Consider the following 14556-nt stretch of genomic DNA (forward strand, 5'->3'; position numbering starts at 1 on the left):
AAGGCCCAAAAACTCATTGCAAAGAAGCCCCACCCCGCCACCCCCTGCCACTTCTGCCCCGACAGGAGCAGACATTATTCCCCTTGGGACTCCAACACGCCAAAGGCGGCGCCCCCTCCTGGAAGGGATCTGCCACAGCAGGAAGCCTGAAGGGAGGGCCTGCTGTGCCCAGCCCTCTCCCAGGAACCATTCTACTGCAGAGTAAAGACAGACTGTTTCCAGATCGGCAGTCCCTGTCTGCTCTGGCTCTGCCCCACCTTCCCTCTCACCCAGTTGGCATCCTGGCTGCTTTTCAGAGGAGGGGAGCTTGTCTCCCAAATCCCAGCTCGATCAGACCTGAACTGAACTCATGGGACCCAGCTGTTCCCTAGACCCTAAGGAAAAAAAGGGTCTCTCTGTGGGGCTGAGGTACAGGCCCGGGGCTGCCTCCAGGACCCTGGGAGAGGGGAGGCTGCAAGCCCCACCAGGTGGCCAGGGTTGGGGACGGTACCCTCCCCAAGACTGGGGATAGAGGGCGGCAGAGGAAGCAGTAAAGTGTGTCCATGCAACACAAGCTGCTGCTGCCGTGAGCAGGGTGGCTGCGGGCTGGCCGTGTGCCAGAGGAAGGTGAGGAGCGACCTGTGAGTGGGACAGGCGGGTGGGCGGGGCGGCCTTTCTCCCTTCCTTCCTGCCCACGCGATTAACCCCCGCAGGTGAGCCTGCCCCCTCAGGCCCAGGGGGCACGCTAGAGCTTGCCCTCTGGGGGCTCTGCTGGGGCCTGTGCCTGGACACAGCCCCGCTTTGGCCCTGGCCCCAGGGGTGGGGCTGAGCAGGGAAGATCCCAGGGCAGAGGAGAAGCAGGATGGGAGGGAAGGGACCTCAAACTCCATGAGCTTGCGTCTCTGGGCCTCCCTCCAGCACACCTCCGGGGCTGATCACCCTAAAGAGCCTTGAGGCAAGGTTTCTCAACCTCAGGTCTAAGGGGTTCAATTAGTGGGCCATTAGAGAGGTATGAACCCCCTGAAACGATGCAAGATTTTGTGGGAAGAGTACGCATGTACTGATAAAAGGGTCTATAGCTTTTATTCTGAGCAGGGTCCACATTCAGAAGAGGTTAGGATCTCTTGCTGCAGAACTTTGGGAGCAGATAGGTGAGAGGCCTGCCCAGGGCATCCTGGGGACTGCCTGGGCACTTCTGGGACCCGTTATCCCCTAGGGCAGCCTGCTTTCTATTGGCAGAGCTGAGGAGGTGGGGCGTGCTGAGACTGTGAAATTGCCCTGAGATGACTGCGCATTTCTAAGATAACTAACCTGCCTCGGAGACTCACGGGCTAACCCCTAACAAGTCCTTGGCCTGGACCAAGCCATCCCCACCTGGCAAGTGGGGCGCCTCCCTGCAGCATCCTCTATCCCTGTGGTGCCCCGCCCACCCGTCCCTGGCCCTGTAGCCATGGAACTAGGAGGATGCCCACTGGGGCAAGCGAGGGGGCCATTATGAGCCCCACCCTGGCCTACAGACAGTGAACAAAAGGCTTGACAGATGAAGGTGGCTTTGGGGCCAGCCATCAGACACTTGCCAGACGGCCAGGCAGCTAGCCAATCTGCCTCGATCCTTTTGTGGCCAAGATTTTTCCTGCAATCCCAAATCTCTCTGAAGATCCAGCCAGTTAAAGTCAGCCTGACATTAGGGTGAGTCAGAAAACACACAAGTTGGCCCTGAGCAGACTGGGCTGAGCAGGGCAGGATGGAGAACTGGACACAGCAGGATGCAGAACTGCCCACACGGGAGTTAGCTCTGTTACTAGCTGCTCTGGGAGCTACCGAGTTGGTGGGGGGAGCAGGGAGGGGGCCAGGGGGTTGGGGGGGCAGTAAGAAGAAGTCCTGTTTGCTGATTTCCCCGGCTGGGTAGGGTCCTTTGCTTTATACCTCCCATTTCATTCACGTTGGAAATACCTATCAAGCACTTGCCATGTGCTGGGCAATGTTCCAGGTAGGAATACAACAGGGAACAAGAAAAGCAAACTAAAATCCCTGCCTTTGCCCATGGCAGACAGTGGTAATGCCTGGGAGATGTTCACAACTTCTCCCAACCATGCTGTGAGATAACCGGCCTTGCTGGTGCTTTGGACGGGTGAGAAAATGCAGGTTTGCCAGGGTGACCCAACCAGGCAGCTGGGCTGGACCCTGGACCCACCCCCAAAGCTCGTGCTGTTTCCACCACGCCTGAAATTAGAGCTTTCTCAGAAGCAGAGGTTCCTAAAACTGAGGGCGACAACATTTGCTGAGCTCCTACTGTGTGCCAGCAGGCCCTTTACACAAGCCCTTTGATTTAGCGTTTGCAGCCAAAGGGGTAGCCAGTGCCCTTGCTCCCACTATTCTATAGATGCAGAAGATTGAGGCTCAGGCAGAGAGTAACTCGCTTGGGGTCAGACAGCAGCGCAGGACCCAGCCCAGCCCAGGAATCTCTGCCAAGGGTCCCAAAGTGCCAACGTCCCCAGTGCTCCTGAGACACAGTAGAAACCGATGGACCTTCCTGAGTGAATGTCTCTGTCCCTGTGCAGGGAGGGGCGGGCCCTTTCCTCGCCGAGCACGTTGCACAGTGTGCTCGGTGGACAAGGCCTGCACCAGGTCACCTGGAGGAGAGGACAGTATGAGGTGACGGGACTGAGCTGGGTCTGGAATGGTCTTTGCTGACCTTTGGTGGCTGCCCAAACTATTGCAGGCCTTCCGAGGTGGTGGGAGAGCTGGGAGCGGCATGAGCCAGGCCTGGCGGATGCACAGGCACAAGCTGGCTTTGGGGCCGGGAGATGGCCTGGAAAAATGCAGGGCCCGGGAGCGTGAGGGGCTGGCCAGAGAGAGGGGTGAGACCAGGCTGCGGAGATCCTGAGGTCTGAAGATGTGCCCTGGTGACAGCAGGTGAGGCAAGCTGTCACCTCCACCCTGGAGATCAGAGGCAGCCTTACCCAGAGCAGGCACCACGGGCTCCAGGCAAAAGCCCACCAGCTCCCCAGCTCGCTTCAGACGCTGAGCCCAGGGCAGGGTTAGGAGGTCAGGAAGCTGGACTGACTGATGCCTGGATAATCCCAACGAAGTCCCTGGCTCCCCCCAGCAATAGGGCCCAAAGTGAATTAGCCCAGACCCCCTGATGCTGGCTCCCAAGCTAACTCCGAGACCTCGGTGCCTGCAAGGAGATACGATCAGTTCCCTTTACAGTTGAGGAAACAGGCTCAGGGAAGCAAAGGAGTCTTACCTGAAGCCCCAGACCAGGGGCCGGAGTGGTCCCTTGTCTCTGTGACTGGTCCACGCCAGCCTGGTGACTCTCCCGCTTTGAAGGTTGGGGAGGACGGCACGTGTTATAGAAGCACTTGGCCGTCAGCATGCCCAGTGGGGCGGAGACAGTGAGTCGCGCCTCCCCAGTTGGATTGTGAGGGGTTGGTGGTTTTTTTTTTGGCCACACCACGTGGCTTGTAGGATCTTAGTTCCCCGACCAGGGATCGAACCCGGGCCCCTGGCAGTGGATACTTGGAGTCCTAACCACTGGGCGGCCAGGGAATTCCCAGATTGTGAGGGTTTTTGGTGGAGGCAAGGGTCCGCCCGGGAGAGCCCTTGAAACCTCGCATATAGCTGGCAGCACCAGGGAGCAGCCCGAGGCAGCGTGCCTAGAACGCAGCCTGGCTCAGATGGCTCAGTTCTGCGGGTCCTGAGGAACAGACAGGTCAGCTACGAAGTGCAGGAGCCAGGATGCAAACCCAACGATGTGACTCACAGCCCGTGCACCACGTCACCTCTCTGGGTTGACCTGGCAGGTCCACCAGATGCCCAGTCCGGCACCCTCCCCAGCGCCACAGCCGTCCGAAGCACCCCCAGGAACTCCAGGCTGGCACCCCTGGCCCCTCATCCCCTCCTCACCCCCTTCCTCCTGCTTCAGTCTCACCCCTACACAGAGCCCAGGCCTCTGAAGCAAGGTGGCAGCAAGCAGACGCCTCAATAAATCAATCTTGTCCTCTTAAGCCAGAAACAATTCCACCCCTGCACAGCCTGTCCCTCTGGCCTCATGCCGTCTTGGATCCAGCTGGCGACTCGCAAATGAGCCCTGCATCAGCGCTGAGGACTGATGTTCATTAATAGGAAACCTCGGGGTGGTTAATTGGTATTTATGTCCCCAGGTTCACAGCTCGAAGTTGATAGCTGGTGCCGTTCCCGTCGGCCCGAGGCAGGGAGAGGTGCTGGATAACGTGGCTGTACCGGGGGCCGCAGCTCGCCCACCCTCCCCGGGGCTGAGTTTCACCCTGGGCCACGCTTGCTACACAGGGCGGATGGCTGTGGGTGGAGGTCACCTTCGCATGTTCAGGTTCCTCCCTCCCCTTCAAAAGACTCCAACCTGCCCCTTCTCCTCCCTAAAGACCGTGGAACTGAAATCGGACCAACCTGATTTAGACCCCAGCTGTTTGAGGCTAGCTGTGTGATCTTGAGCAGGTTACTTAATCTCTCTGAGCCTCAGTTTCTCCATCTTCAAAACTCTGAGGCAGATGAGACACAACTTCCAGAGGCAAGTGCAAGGCCTGAGATACAGCAGGTGCCCAGTGCACCGCCGCCCCGCGGACACCCCCGCCGTGTCCCCAGGCCCCTGGTCGCAACGCGTTCCAACTGAGCTCAGCATCTCCCGTCCCAGACCTCTGCCCGCATCACCCCCACTGCCACCTCCAGGAGCCCAAGCCAGAGGCTGGGTGTCATCTGGGACACCGCTTAGCCCATGACAGTTAATCACCACTTAGTCCCGACAGCTGCACCTCGTATGGGTTTGTCCCGTCTGTCCACGTCTCCCCACCCACTGCCGGAGCCTTGGATGTCTTCATCTCTCTGGATTCTCACACCAGCCTCCTAACTGGTCTCCCTGCCCCCAGTCTCATTCTGCTTTCCCTCCCCGGGAAAAGCCTGCCTTGCAGCCAGAAAGAGTTCCCTAAAGAGTACATCTGATCAGGTCAATCTTTTGCTTAAAACCTTTTCGTGGCTCCCCATCGCCCTCAGGACAAGGTACAGTCTCGGTTTCAGACAGGATTTACAGAATCCTTTGCGGCTGCCCACCCCCCCACCTCTCCCACCTCACTTCCTGCTGGGGCTCCCGCGTACCCTGTCCCAGGCCCTCGGCTCCTCGTGCCGTGCCAGACTGCAGGTAGAGGACCCCGGGTGGCCTGTGTGTGTATTCTCCCATCCTCCTTTCCCCATCTGTCCTAACTCCCACTTCAGGACTTGGCTTGGGCGTCAGCTCCTCCAGGAAGTCTTCTCTGCCTCCCCAAGCTCGTTAGGGCCCTCCTCTGGGCTCCCACAATCCCCTGTGCTTCTGTCTTTCTTTCCTGCAGGAGAACTCTGTACTCAGTAGGTATTCAGACATGAATGTTGCAGGCCCATCCCTAAGAGGTCTGCACAAACAGGAGGGTGAGAGGGCTGCAGAATTCAAATCTCCCCCAACTAAGAGGAGCTCCTCCCTGGGACCTCCAGGCTTCCTGAGCCCGGCCTGAGACCCTGCAGGAGGCTCAGGTCAGGTGGATTCTCCATGAGGCAGCAGCCAGGGCTCGCTCAGCCTCTACCCCGGCCCCCATTGCCTGCCTCCGGCCCTGCAGGACTCGGCTCTCTCCACCAAAGGATTACAACCATCTGCTGCTCTTCCAAGCATTTCATGAGCCCCCTGAAGCAGACCCAGGAACCTCAGGGGCCGAGCCCAAGCCCAGCAGCAGGCCATCAATCTTCCTGCCAAAGCCACGGCAAAACTAATCTAGTCCTAGGCCCGGCCCTTGGTGGAAGCTTTCCTGGCCCAGGGTTCACAGAGCAGCCTCTGGATTGGGCTCCTTGCTGCCCACCTGGCACCTCCAACCCAGCCTGTACACAGCAACCCTAGGGCACCTACCCTCCTGAAAACCCTCAATGGCATCACTGCCTGCCTGAAGGATGAAGTTCCTGCCCCCAGCTAGCCTAGGAGACACACGTGATCTCACTGCACCCACCCTCCCGGGCTCCCCAGGCCCCACCCCGCCCTGCTTCAGCTGCGCAAGCCCGCTCACTGCTCCCACCTGTGCTGCCTTGGCACAGGCTGTTGCTCCGTCTGGCAGCCCCTTCCCACCTCTTCCCAGGAAGATGCACATTAAATGTCGTCTCCTCTGGGACTCCTGCTTCGATCGCCCAGGAAGGCAGGAGTTTCCTCCTCTGGGCCCTTTCAAACTGTGTGTACTTTTCCCTTATGGCCCCATAACACAGTGCTATCCTTTCTTCTTTTGGTATTTGGCTCTCCGGCTAGACTGAGAGCTCCCAGAAGGCAGAGACCAGGCCAAATTCACGCTGTCTCTGGCTTCCTCTCAGGGGTAGCTTAGAGCAGGCGCTCAAACGTTTCAGGGACAAAGGAAAGAAGAAAGGAGAGGGTCACGTCTTTCCTTCCCTGGCACCTCTGTCCTCATGTATCAAACACCGGCCGTGTGCCTACCCTGGGCAGGCTGTACTGCCCTCCATTAGTCGGGGTGTCTGGGCTTCTTTATCTGGTTCCAATGGGCCAGAGAGACCCCTTCAGAAGCAGGAGGCCTTGGGGGCCAGCCAAGGGCCTGGGCTGTATGAGTGTCCCTCTGCCAGGCCACTGTGTGTGGAGGGCTTCCACTGACCGACCCCTCCCCTGGGCCTGGGGTTTCACGCAGGTTCAGGCTCTGGATCTGCCACTCCCCAGCTGGGCGAGTGTCTCCTGCCCATCCTAGAGGTAGGCTGTTCCCAGTCGGTCACCTGTCCATGCGCACAGAGGTGACCCCAGCTGGGTGACTGGACCAACCACAGCATAAGCCAACCCCAGGAGATTTTGTTCCCCACTTGTAGTTTGCAGGCACTCACCACTGTTGTGTAGCAGACCTTGTCAGATGCTCTTAGATGTTCTTCCAGTGCTGCCTGGGCTGCCCTGAGAGCCATCCCTCTCGCCCAGTTAGAATCCTGGCTCTGTCTCGAATTTGCCACTTGGCTTTGGTCAAGTACCTCATCTCCTTGAGCCTTGGTTTTCACTTCTGAAAACAGAGATAATATCCCTTGCCTGCTGGGGTTGGTACTGGTACGAGGCACGGATGAGCCAGGCGAGGTGTGAGTGATGGCCTCAGGGAGACAGAGGCCACAATGGGGGCTGCAGAAGCGGCAGCATCACACCCCCTGCCCTCCAGGAAACACTCCCACTGCTGCAGCCTGAGTCAGCCGGGGACATCTTGGCAGAGACGTGGGAGAAAGAGCACAGGACCAGGTGTCAGCCCCTGTGCTGCGCCCTTGCAGCAGTCGCTCCCCAGCTGCGTCTCAACCTCCCCCTGAGAAGGACGACTGCCGTCCTGACCCCTGGGTCTGTGGCAGGTGGCAGGCAGTGATGAGGTCTCAGCAGCTGCCCACTGTCAGGGAGGGCCTTCCCAGGGTGCCCAGCAGCCGGGAGGTGCGCTGGAGAGACGCGGAAGCCGAAGGTCTCAGGACTCAGCCGGAAGCTAATAAACGTTATTGGCTTACGGTGAGGGAGGAAGTGAGTGGCTCCGCAACCATTGAGGCTGATCTATTGGTTAATTAGGAGGTTTCCACACCACAGGCTACCCCAGCTGTGTGCAGGGACAGGTAGGGAGGGGGCCACAGGGTAATCAGGGCTGCTGGAAGGCCAGCTGGGGCCCGAGTGTGGCTCAGCGCCTCCCCGTAGCCAGGAGCACCAAATGGCTGAAAGAATAATGCGAGGGGTTTGGGTCAGGCAGTGGACCTAGGACTTGCCGGCCGGGGGAAGCCCTCAGCACTCGCTGTACCTGAACAGAGCTCTCCTAAGGAAGGGGGCTGGGAGCCCTCTCAGGTTTCTAGGGCATCCAGTTGAGCGTGGGGAGCTGCATGCAGGTTTGGGGAGGAGGGCTGATGGAGGATCAGGAAAAACCAAGAAAAACGTTGGAAACCATGGGATCTGAGGAGAAAAAAAAAAAGGGAAAAACCGTATTCGGTTCTACTGAGTAGAAAAAGTTAAACAGCAGTGGGTTTGAACCCAACCTCTGCCAAACACTAGCTATGTGACAAACCACTCAACCTCTCTGATTCTTGCTGTCTACATCTATAAAGTGGAATTGATTGTATCTGCCTTGCAAAGCTGTTTTGATAATTAGATTGAGAAATGTAGCACCCCATACAGATGGGCCGGCGGATTGCCCTCCTTCCTGCCAGACTGGTTATGGACAGCGTCTCGGGGCTGCCTAGCTAAGGGCCTGCACTTGGCTGCGCTGAACCATTTTCACCGCCCAGGGATGTCCACTCAGTGGACTTAGCGTCTGTCCCCAGCTCAGCCACTCCTCCTCAGAGGGCTCCTGGCTTTGGCCCCATCCCCTAGGGGCGTCCTGTCCAGGGGGAAGGGGAATGACAGACAGACGTACACCCGGCAGAGTGGAGGCAGACAAGGTTTATTCCGGTCCTCGGGCAGGCAGGGCCCGGCCAGCCTCTGTGCCGCGGACCGGTTCCCGACCCGGCTCCCCGCCCCAGCCGCCGCCCGTCGGCAGCTGCCCGCGAGGCCTAGCGTCCCCGAGGCAGCCGGCAGGGCCTGGGGACGCCGGGCGGACGCGACGGAGGGCGCGGCGGGCGCCCGGGGGGCAGCGGGGGCGGCGGCGGCCGCAGGGCCACAGGCGGCGGAGGCGCGCGCGGAAGTGGCGCGAGGCGAGCGCGTAGACCAGTGGGTTGAGGCAGGAGTTGGCGTAGGCGAGGCAGTGCGAAGCCAGGCGGCAGGCGTAGGTGGCCGGGCTGAAGGCGAAGCGGCCGTACCAGAAGCAGAGGATGAGCGCGTGGTGCGGGCCCCAGCAGAGGGCGTAGAGCGCTGCCACCGCCAGCATGGCGCGCCCCGCGCGGCCCGTGGCTCTGCGCCGGGCCTCGGCCGCCGCCGCGCCCGCGGGACCCACGGCCGCCCACAGGAAGCGCAGCGTGCGTCCGTAGGCCAGGCTCACCACGGCCACGGGCAGCAGGTAGCCGGCGGCGAAGGTGGCCACGTCGAGGGCGCGGCGGCGCGCGTCCTCCCAGGCGGGCACGCAGAGCTCGAGCGCGCCGTAGCGCACGGTGCCGTAGTAGCTGAGGTAGGGCGCCGAGAAGAGCGCCGCCAGCAGCCAGACCAGACCCACGGCGGCGCGGGCGTTGCGCGGCGTGCGCAGGGCCCGCGAGCGCAGCGGGTGCCGTACGGCCAGGTACCTGCGGGCGGGCGCGGTGTCAGCGAGGCGGGCGGGTGGCCGCCTAGACGCCCGTGTCTGAACCTCGGGGGTGGGCGGGCATCGCGCGCCCGGCCTCGCATGGAGGTTGTGGGGATGAACGGAGTCAGCGCGCAAAGCGCTTAGAGCAGCGCCTGGCACCTAGCGGGGCTGGGTCAGAGGCTGAGAGAGAAGTGACCGGCCCGAGGTTGTCAGCTAGAGAGTGAGCCTGGGTTTGACCCCAAGTTTCAAGCCATGAAAGCCAGTCTGACCACAACCTGAGCCAGGTGTGGGCGGTAATAAAATATCTGATGAATTCATTGGTGTGTTCCTTTTGCCATTCATTTCACTCTTACAGAACATCATGTGCCAGGCCCTGAGCTAACACTTGGGACACAGAGATGTTCTCCGGAAGCTCCCAATGGAGTTGGGGGGAGGGCAGGATGATCCCCTCAAGCATGCCCTGCAGGTGCCCAGGGAGTGGTTGGTGGGGGCCAGGGAGCTGTTCCTTTTCCCCCTCCTATGTCCCTTTTTGGTCCCCCATTCTCTCCTTTCTAAGGCCAATGAGAATCTGTTCAGGTCTTCCCTCCCCAGCCCAGACCCGGCCAGGTCCCCGACACAGCTCACCTGTCCACCGAGACAGCCGCCAGCGTGAAGCTGCTGGCGTACATGGTGAGGTAGATGAGCAGGTGCACAGCCTTACAAACGAGGGCCCCAAAAAGCCAGGCATCGAGCGTGTAGATGGCGGCCTGGAAAGGCACGCAGCACAGGATGAAGCAGAGATCGGCCACTGCCAGGTTGAGGATGAACAGATCCGTAGTGCTGCCCGGCTCCTGCCAGGCGCCCAGGCCGGGCTGCAGCAGCACTGCCAGCACCAGCCCATTGCCCACTGTGCCCAGCAGGAAGATGAGGGCAAAGACCACGGGCACTGCCACAGCCCCCATACTCCCTGGGCCGTCCAGCGAAACGTTCTGGGCATCAGCCATCTCCTCATCAGACAGGCACCTGAGGAAGAGAAGCTGGAGTCCTCAGGCAGGAGCCCCCAGCTCCGGTTACTCAACTCAGGGGTCTAGTCCCCCACCCTGGGCCTGGTCACGTCCCATGGGCTGGAAGCTGGTGGGGGATGGGGGTGGGGGTGGGGACAGAGACAAAAGTTATCGCTGGGACCCACTGTGCAAGCTCCTGAGAGTCTCACTGGTGTCTAAGGCGGGTTTCTCAATTTCCTGGGGAACACCCCCATAGCCCAGGGCATGAAGGGCTGATTAGGTAGTTGATAGACACCTTCAACCGATGATGCAGGTAAAGACACAGGCAAAGTGGGGTGGGGGGAGGGGCAGCTCCAACCCCAGGAGCTGATTTTTCAATGGGGATCTGAAATACAGGGAAGGCTTTTTTTTTTTTTTTTTAGCCACACAACACGGTATGTGGGAGCGGTATGTGGGATTTTAGTTCCCCGACTAGGGATCGATCCCACGCCCCCCTGCATTGGAAGGGTGGAGTCTTAACCACTGGACCACCAGGGAAGTCCTAAGGAAGACTTTGGGACATAGGTCAAATTCAGCCAAACATGGGTGACATCCCTGAGTCATTTGATAGTCCAGTTTAGTGAGAGCATGACAGTGGCACAGCCGGGGGAACCATATAAGTCACTGCCCCCTTTTTACACATGAAGAAATTGAGGCTCAGAGAGGGGACACGGGAGGCTAGTACCACACTTTGAGTGGCAGATCTGAGACTGTTGCCGCCCTGGTACCCTGACTCCAAGGCTGGAGCACTCATCTGAGAGCCTGTAACAGGTAGCGCTTCTGACAATCTGTGCACGCGCGTGTGTGTGTGCACACGAGCATCTACGCAAGCTGTGCTCACTCTTTACCCCTGCCCCACCCATGGCCCATATCGACTGCTACCTGGGGGTCTCCCTACATGCTTGGACCTCTGGGGTGGCTGGACGTATTAAGGGCAAGGGAGCCAGGCAGGGAGGAGGAAGGAAGGGTGATATCTGTGTCTCCCACCCCAGCATGCAGCAGGTCCCCGCAAAGCCCAGGATGGCCAACACCTACCTCAACCCTGGGCACTGGGCTCCTGCTTGATCCTGGGCGAACCGGCCAGGCTGAAGCTGCCTCCTGGCTCAGTGGCCACCCCTTGGTGCCTACCTGCAGGTACAGGTCTGCCTCCCAAGGCTCCCTCCTCTCCTTGGCCTTCCTCTGCTGAGCTGGACTTGGGCACTCCTTCCGAAGAAGTAGCCACTTCCTCCTCATTCCCTGATTTCCCCCGGATGGCATGCTCTTCTGTCCGGCTCTCCTCTGCCTCTCTGCGTTGCTTCTGCCTCTTTCTGCAGCGAGTAACCCATTGATCTCGCTCTCTGAGATTCTCGCTTTGTAGTTAACCCCTCTGTGCCCAGGGCCCAGTCCATTCCTGGCCCTCTCACCTCCTGTGGTCCTGCTTCCCCATCGTCTCTGCTCCCTGCTCCAAGAAGGGCTCCAACCAAAGCTCAGAAAGGACCCCTAGTCTTTTGTGGTTTTTTTGGCCATGCTGTGTGGCATGTGGTATCTTAGTTCCCCGACCACCCCCTGCACTGGAAGCGCGGGGTCTTAATCACTGGACCATCAGGGACGTCCCAGGACTCCTAGTCTTGAGTGGGGTGTCCTATGCTAGGAATCCAGGAGCCCCTTTGCTGCAGACTTCAGATAGAACTACTCTTCCTGGCCCCTGAGAATTCTGAGACCCATCAGTTTCCCTAAGATTGTTCTAGGGGTTCAGTCTGCCCGAAGCCTGCAGGGTTTATGTGCCTGTCCAAAGAGTCTGGCTTTAGCCTGAGGGGAATGGGGAACTAGAGGAGGTTCTAGAGCAGGGACAGGACCTGCCCATTTATTGTGTAATTAGTTTATTACGGCCTGGGGTTAAAAGGATGAATAGAAGGGGAGCGATTTAATGAGTGAGCCACTAGGAGCCTCTTGTCCAGACAACAGCCGAAGAGGTTACTAGGTCTCGGTGAATGGCTGTATCATTCAGTCATGGGGTTCTGGTCTGGACCTCTTGGAGGAGTGGGCCACATGGCCACATGCTTCCAGAGGGCTAGAGCCCAGCACCCGGGGTGTGAGGTGCCTTGGATTCACCAACAAGGTGGTTGTTGAAAACTAGACAAGCGTAGTGGGGCCAGGATGCTGTCTGCAATGAATCAAGGGAGAGGAGAGCTGGTAGGCACTGTGTGGTGTCTTTCTAGAAGCTGGGAGGGTGGGGCGAATGTCAAGAAGTCTGTGAAAGGGGAGAGAAAACAGTCTGAGGGGACGCTGATGAAGACAGGACTTGTAACCAAGGCCTGAGGAGCCGGGAAGAGACTCTTCAGAACTGGCTTCCCACGGGCCCTGGGATTTTCACCAGTGCCCAGGCACCTCTGAAGCCTCACGTCACCCATCCCAGATGCAGCGCATCCCCCAATTTCTGGAAGCAGAGGCTCACTGAATTGAAGATATTAGGGATCATACCTAGATTCTCCAAACCTGAATTCAGAGCTATCAAAATTGAATTAAGGAATTAGAATCGTAGAATCGTGTGATCTCTGAAGAGCAGAATTGTAGGATCCAGACTTGGTGTGGTGGGATTTAAGAATTTAGGGGTCCACAACCACCCTGTATGAAAGTAATGCACTGTTAGATTCCCAGAAGCCTGGACTCACGAAGGTGGCAGGCCTGGACCCTGAAAGCCCCGAGGTCCCTGACACACCGTCCTCCCTCCGCTTGGGAGCCCCCAGCCCACCATGTCCCTCCTTGCTGGAGGCTAAGCTCTGGATGGGCAGGGGCAGTACTAGGGCAGAGCTCCCAGCAGCAGCAAGGCTGAGCTGCTGATCTGATAGCAGAGGAGGAGGGAGGATGGTGGCAACCAGAGAGGCCACCTGTGGGGAAGGCAGGAAGGGCGCCTCGCTATGGCCCGAGTCCCAGCGGGCCCCAGGCACCCCTCTTCCCTCGCTCCAACTGCTGCTCCTGGTGACTGTGGCCTTGAACCCTGCACCCAACGTAGAGGACAGATGATGGGCCTTGGGAGTGGTCCCCAGAGACCCAGGCTCTGCAGGGTGTGTAAGTGCAGCTTGTCCGCGACTGGCCCTCGGCCCTATAGCCTGTCTTGGCCTCTGGCGATGACCAGTACGTGCCCAAGCCCAAGCGTGTGTGCCCAGAGCTGCCACTGCACCTGCTGGCACCTCCTATGACCCCTCTGGATGGTGGCGGAGGGGCTGTGCCGCGGTGGACCTGGGCCAGCACAGCTCCACACGCTGAGCCGAAAGCTGGCTGACGACGCGGTGCTCTACCGCGACAAGCTGGCCCACGGTGTCGAGGCACTGCCGCCGCCCCACAATGTCAGCGGCAGCGCCTGGGAACTACAGGCCGCAACGGTGCTCGCTGTGCGCCACTGGCTGATGGACCTCACCTAGGTCCACCTTATCTCAGCCTCACCTGCTGCGACTTGTCCCCCCGTGGCTGCTCATGGCCACCCACTGTGACCTGCCAGCTTGAGCAGACCATGCTCGTCAAGCTGCTGGCTTGGCCAGGGGCTGGCATCAGGCTGTGTGTACTTGCTGCTGTAGGAGTGCACCTGGTGCCAGATGCCCTACGCGTGTCTGTGCCCCTGATGTGGCCACAGCAGCCCCCTCCCCCGGGGCTGCATCCCCTAGCACCCCGAACTCCTGGACCCCAGCCTCGAGCTCCTCGGGATCACAGGCTAGGATTCTCAGAATCCCAGCATTAAGATCCTGATGGATCGGGCCAGAGCTCACCCAGACTGTCCATCCCTAGACACCCAGGCTGAAGGGGGGGCTGGGGATGGGGGGCGCCAGAAACATGGTCCCATCGTCAATGAAGAAGGGCCTTTTCATCCTCCCTGCCCTGTCGCCAGCAAACTACGAGCCTCCCAAGCCCACAACATGCTGAGGCTGGAGGCGCGGTGACTCAGAACCCATCCTTTACCCCCACCAGGCGCCCGTAAGGCTGAGGCGGGGAGGGCAATGGAGAGAGAAGCACCACGGGTTGCGACTGCGGGAAGGGGACAGTCATCTTCAGCAGGGAAGCGGTGAGCCATCCTCGGGGGCAAGGCAGGGTGGGGCCTCGCCTGCGGGGTTGTTGGCTGAGTCCGAGGCCAGAAGTCTGGAGGGGGCGGGGCGATAGCAGAGCCTGAGCTCGCTACGCCCCCTGGCGGCTGATCCTCAGACCAGCAGGCCTCGGGACTACGGAAATGGAAAGGCCCCGATACCAATATAACAGCCACTCTTGGTACAGCGGGGGAAACTGAGGCACACACGGGGGAGGAACCTGCCTAAGGCCACAGAGGCAGGAACAAAGTGGGCTAGAACACAGAGTTCCAGACCATCGGGGGCCTCTCCAATAGCGAC

At 59.7% G+C, this 14556-nt stretch overlaps 1 protein-coding gene across 1 annotated transcript; it reads right to left on the reverse strand.

The window, feature by feature from the left end:
* Positions 1 to 8408: 8408 nt before the first annotated feature.
* On the reverse strand, positions 8409 to 10238 carry GALR3 (galanin receptor 3; the record flags this gene model as incomplete). The annotated part of the gene is made up of 2 exons (XM_079937456.1): positions 9804 to 10238; positions 8409 to 9180 (listed from the first exon to the last, which is right to left on the reverse strand). The coding sequence occupies exons 1-2, from the start codon at positions 10160 to 10162 to the stop codon at positions 8409 to 8411; spliced, it is 1131 nt and encodes a 376-aa protein (XP_079793582.1). The 5' UTR covers positions 10163 to 10238.
* Between the last annotated feature and the right edge of the window lie 4318 nt (positions 10239 to 14556).

The sequence above is a fragment of the Stenella coeruleoalba genome, assembly GCF_951394435.1.
Source record: "Stenella coeruleoalba genome assembly, chromosome: 11".
Lineage (NCBI taxonomy): Eukaryota > Metazoa > Chordata > Mammalia > Artiodactyla > Delphinidae > Stenella > Stenella coeruleoalba.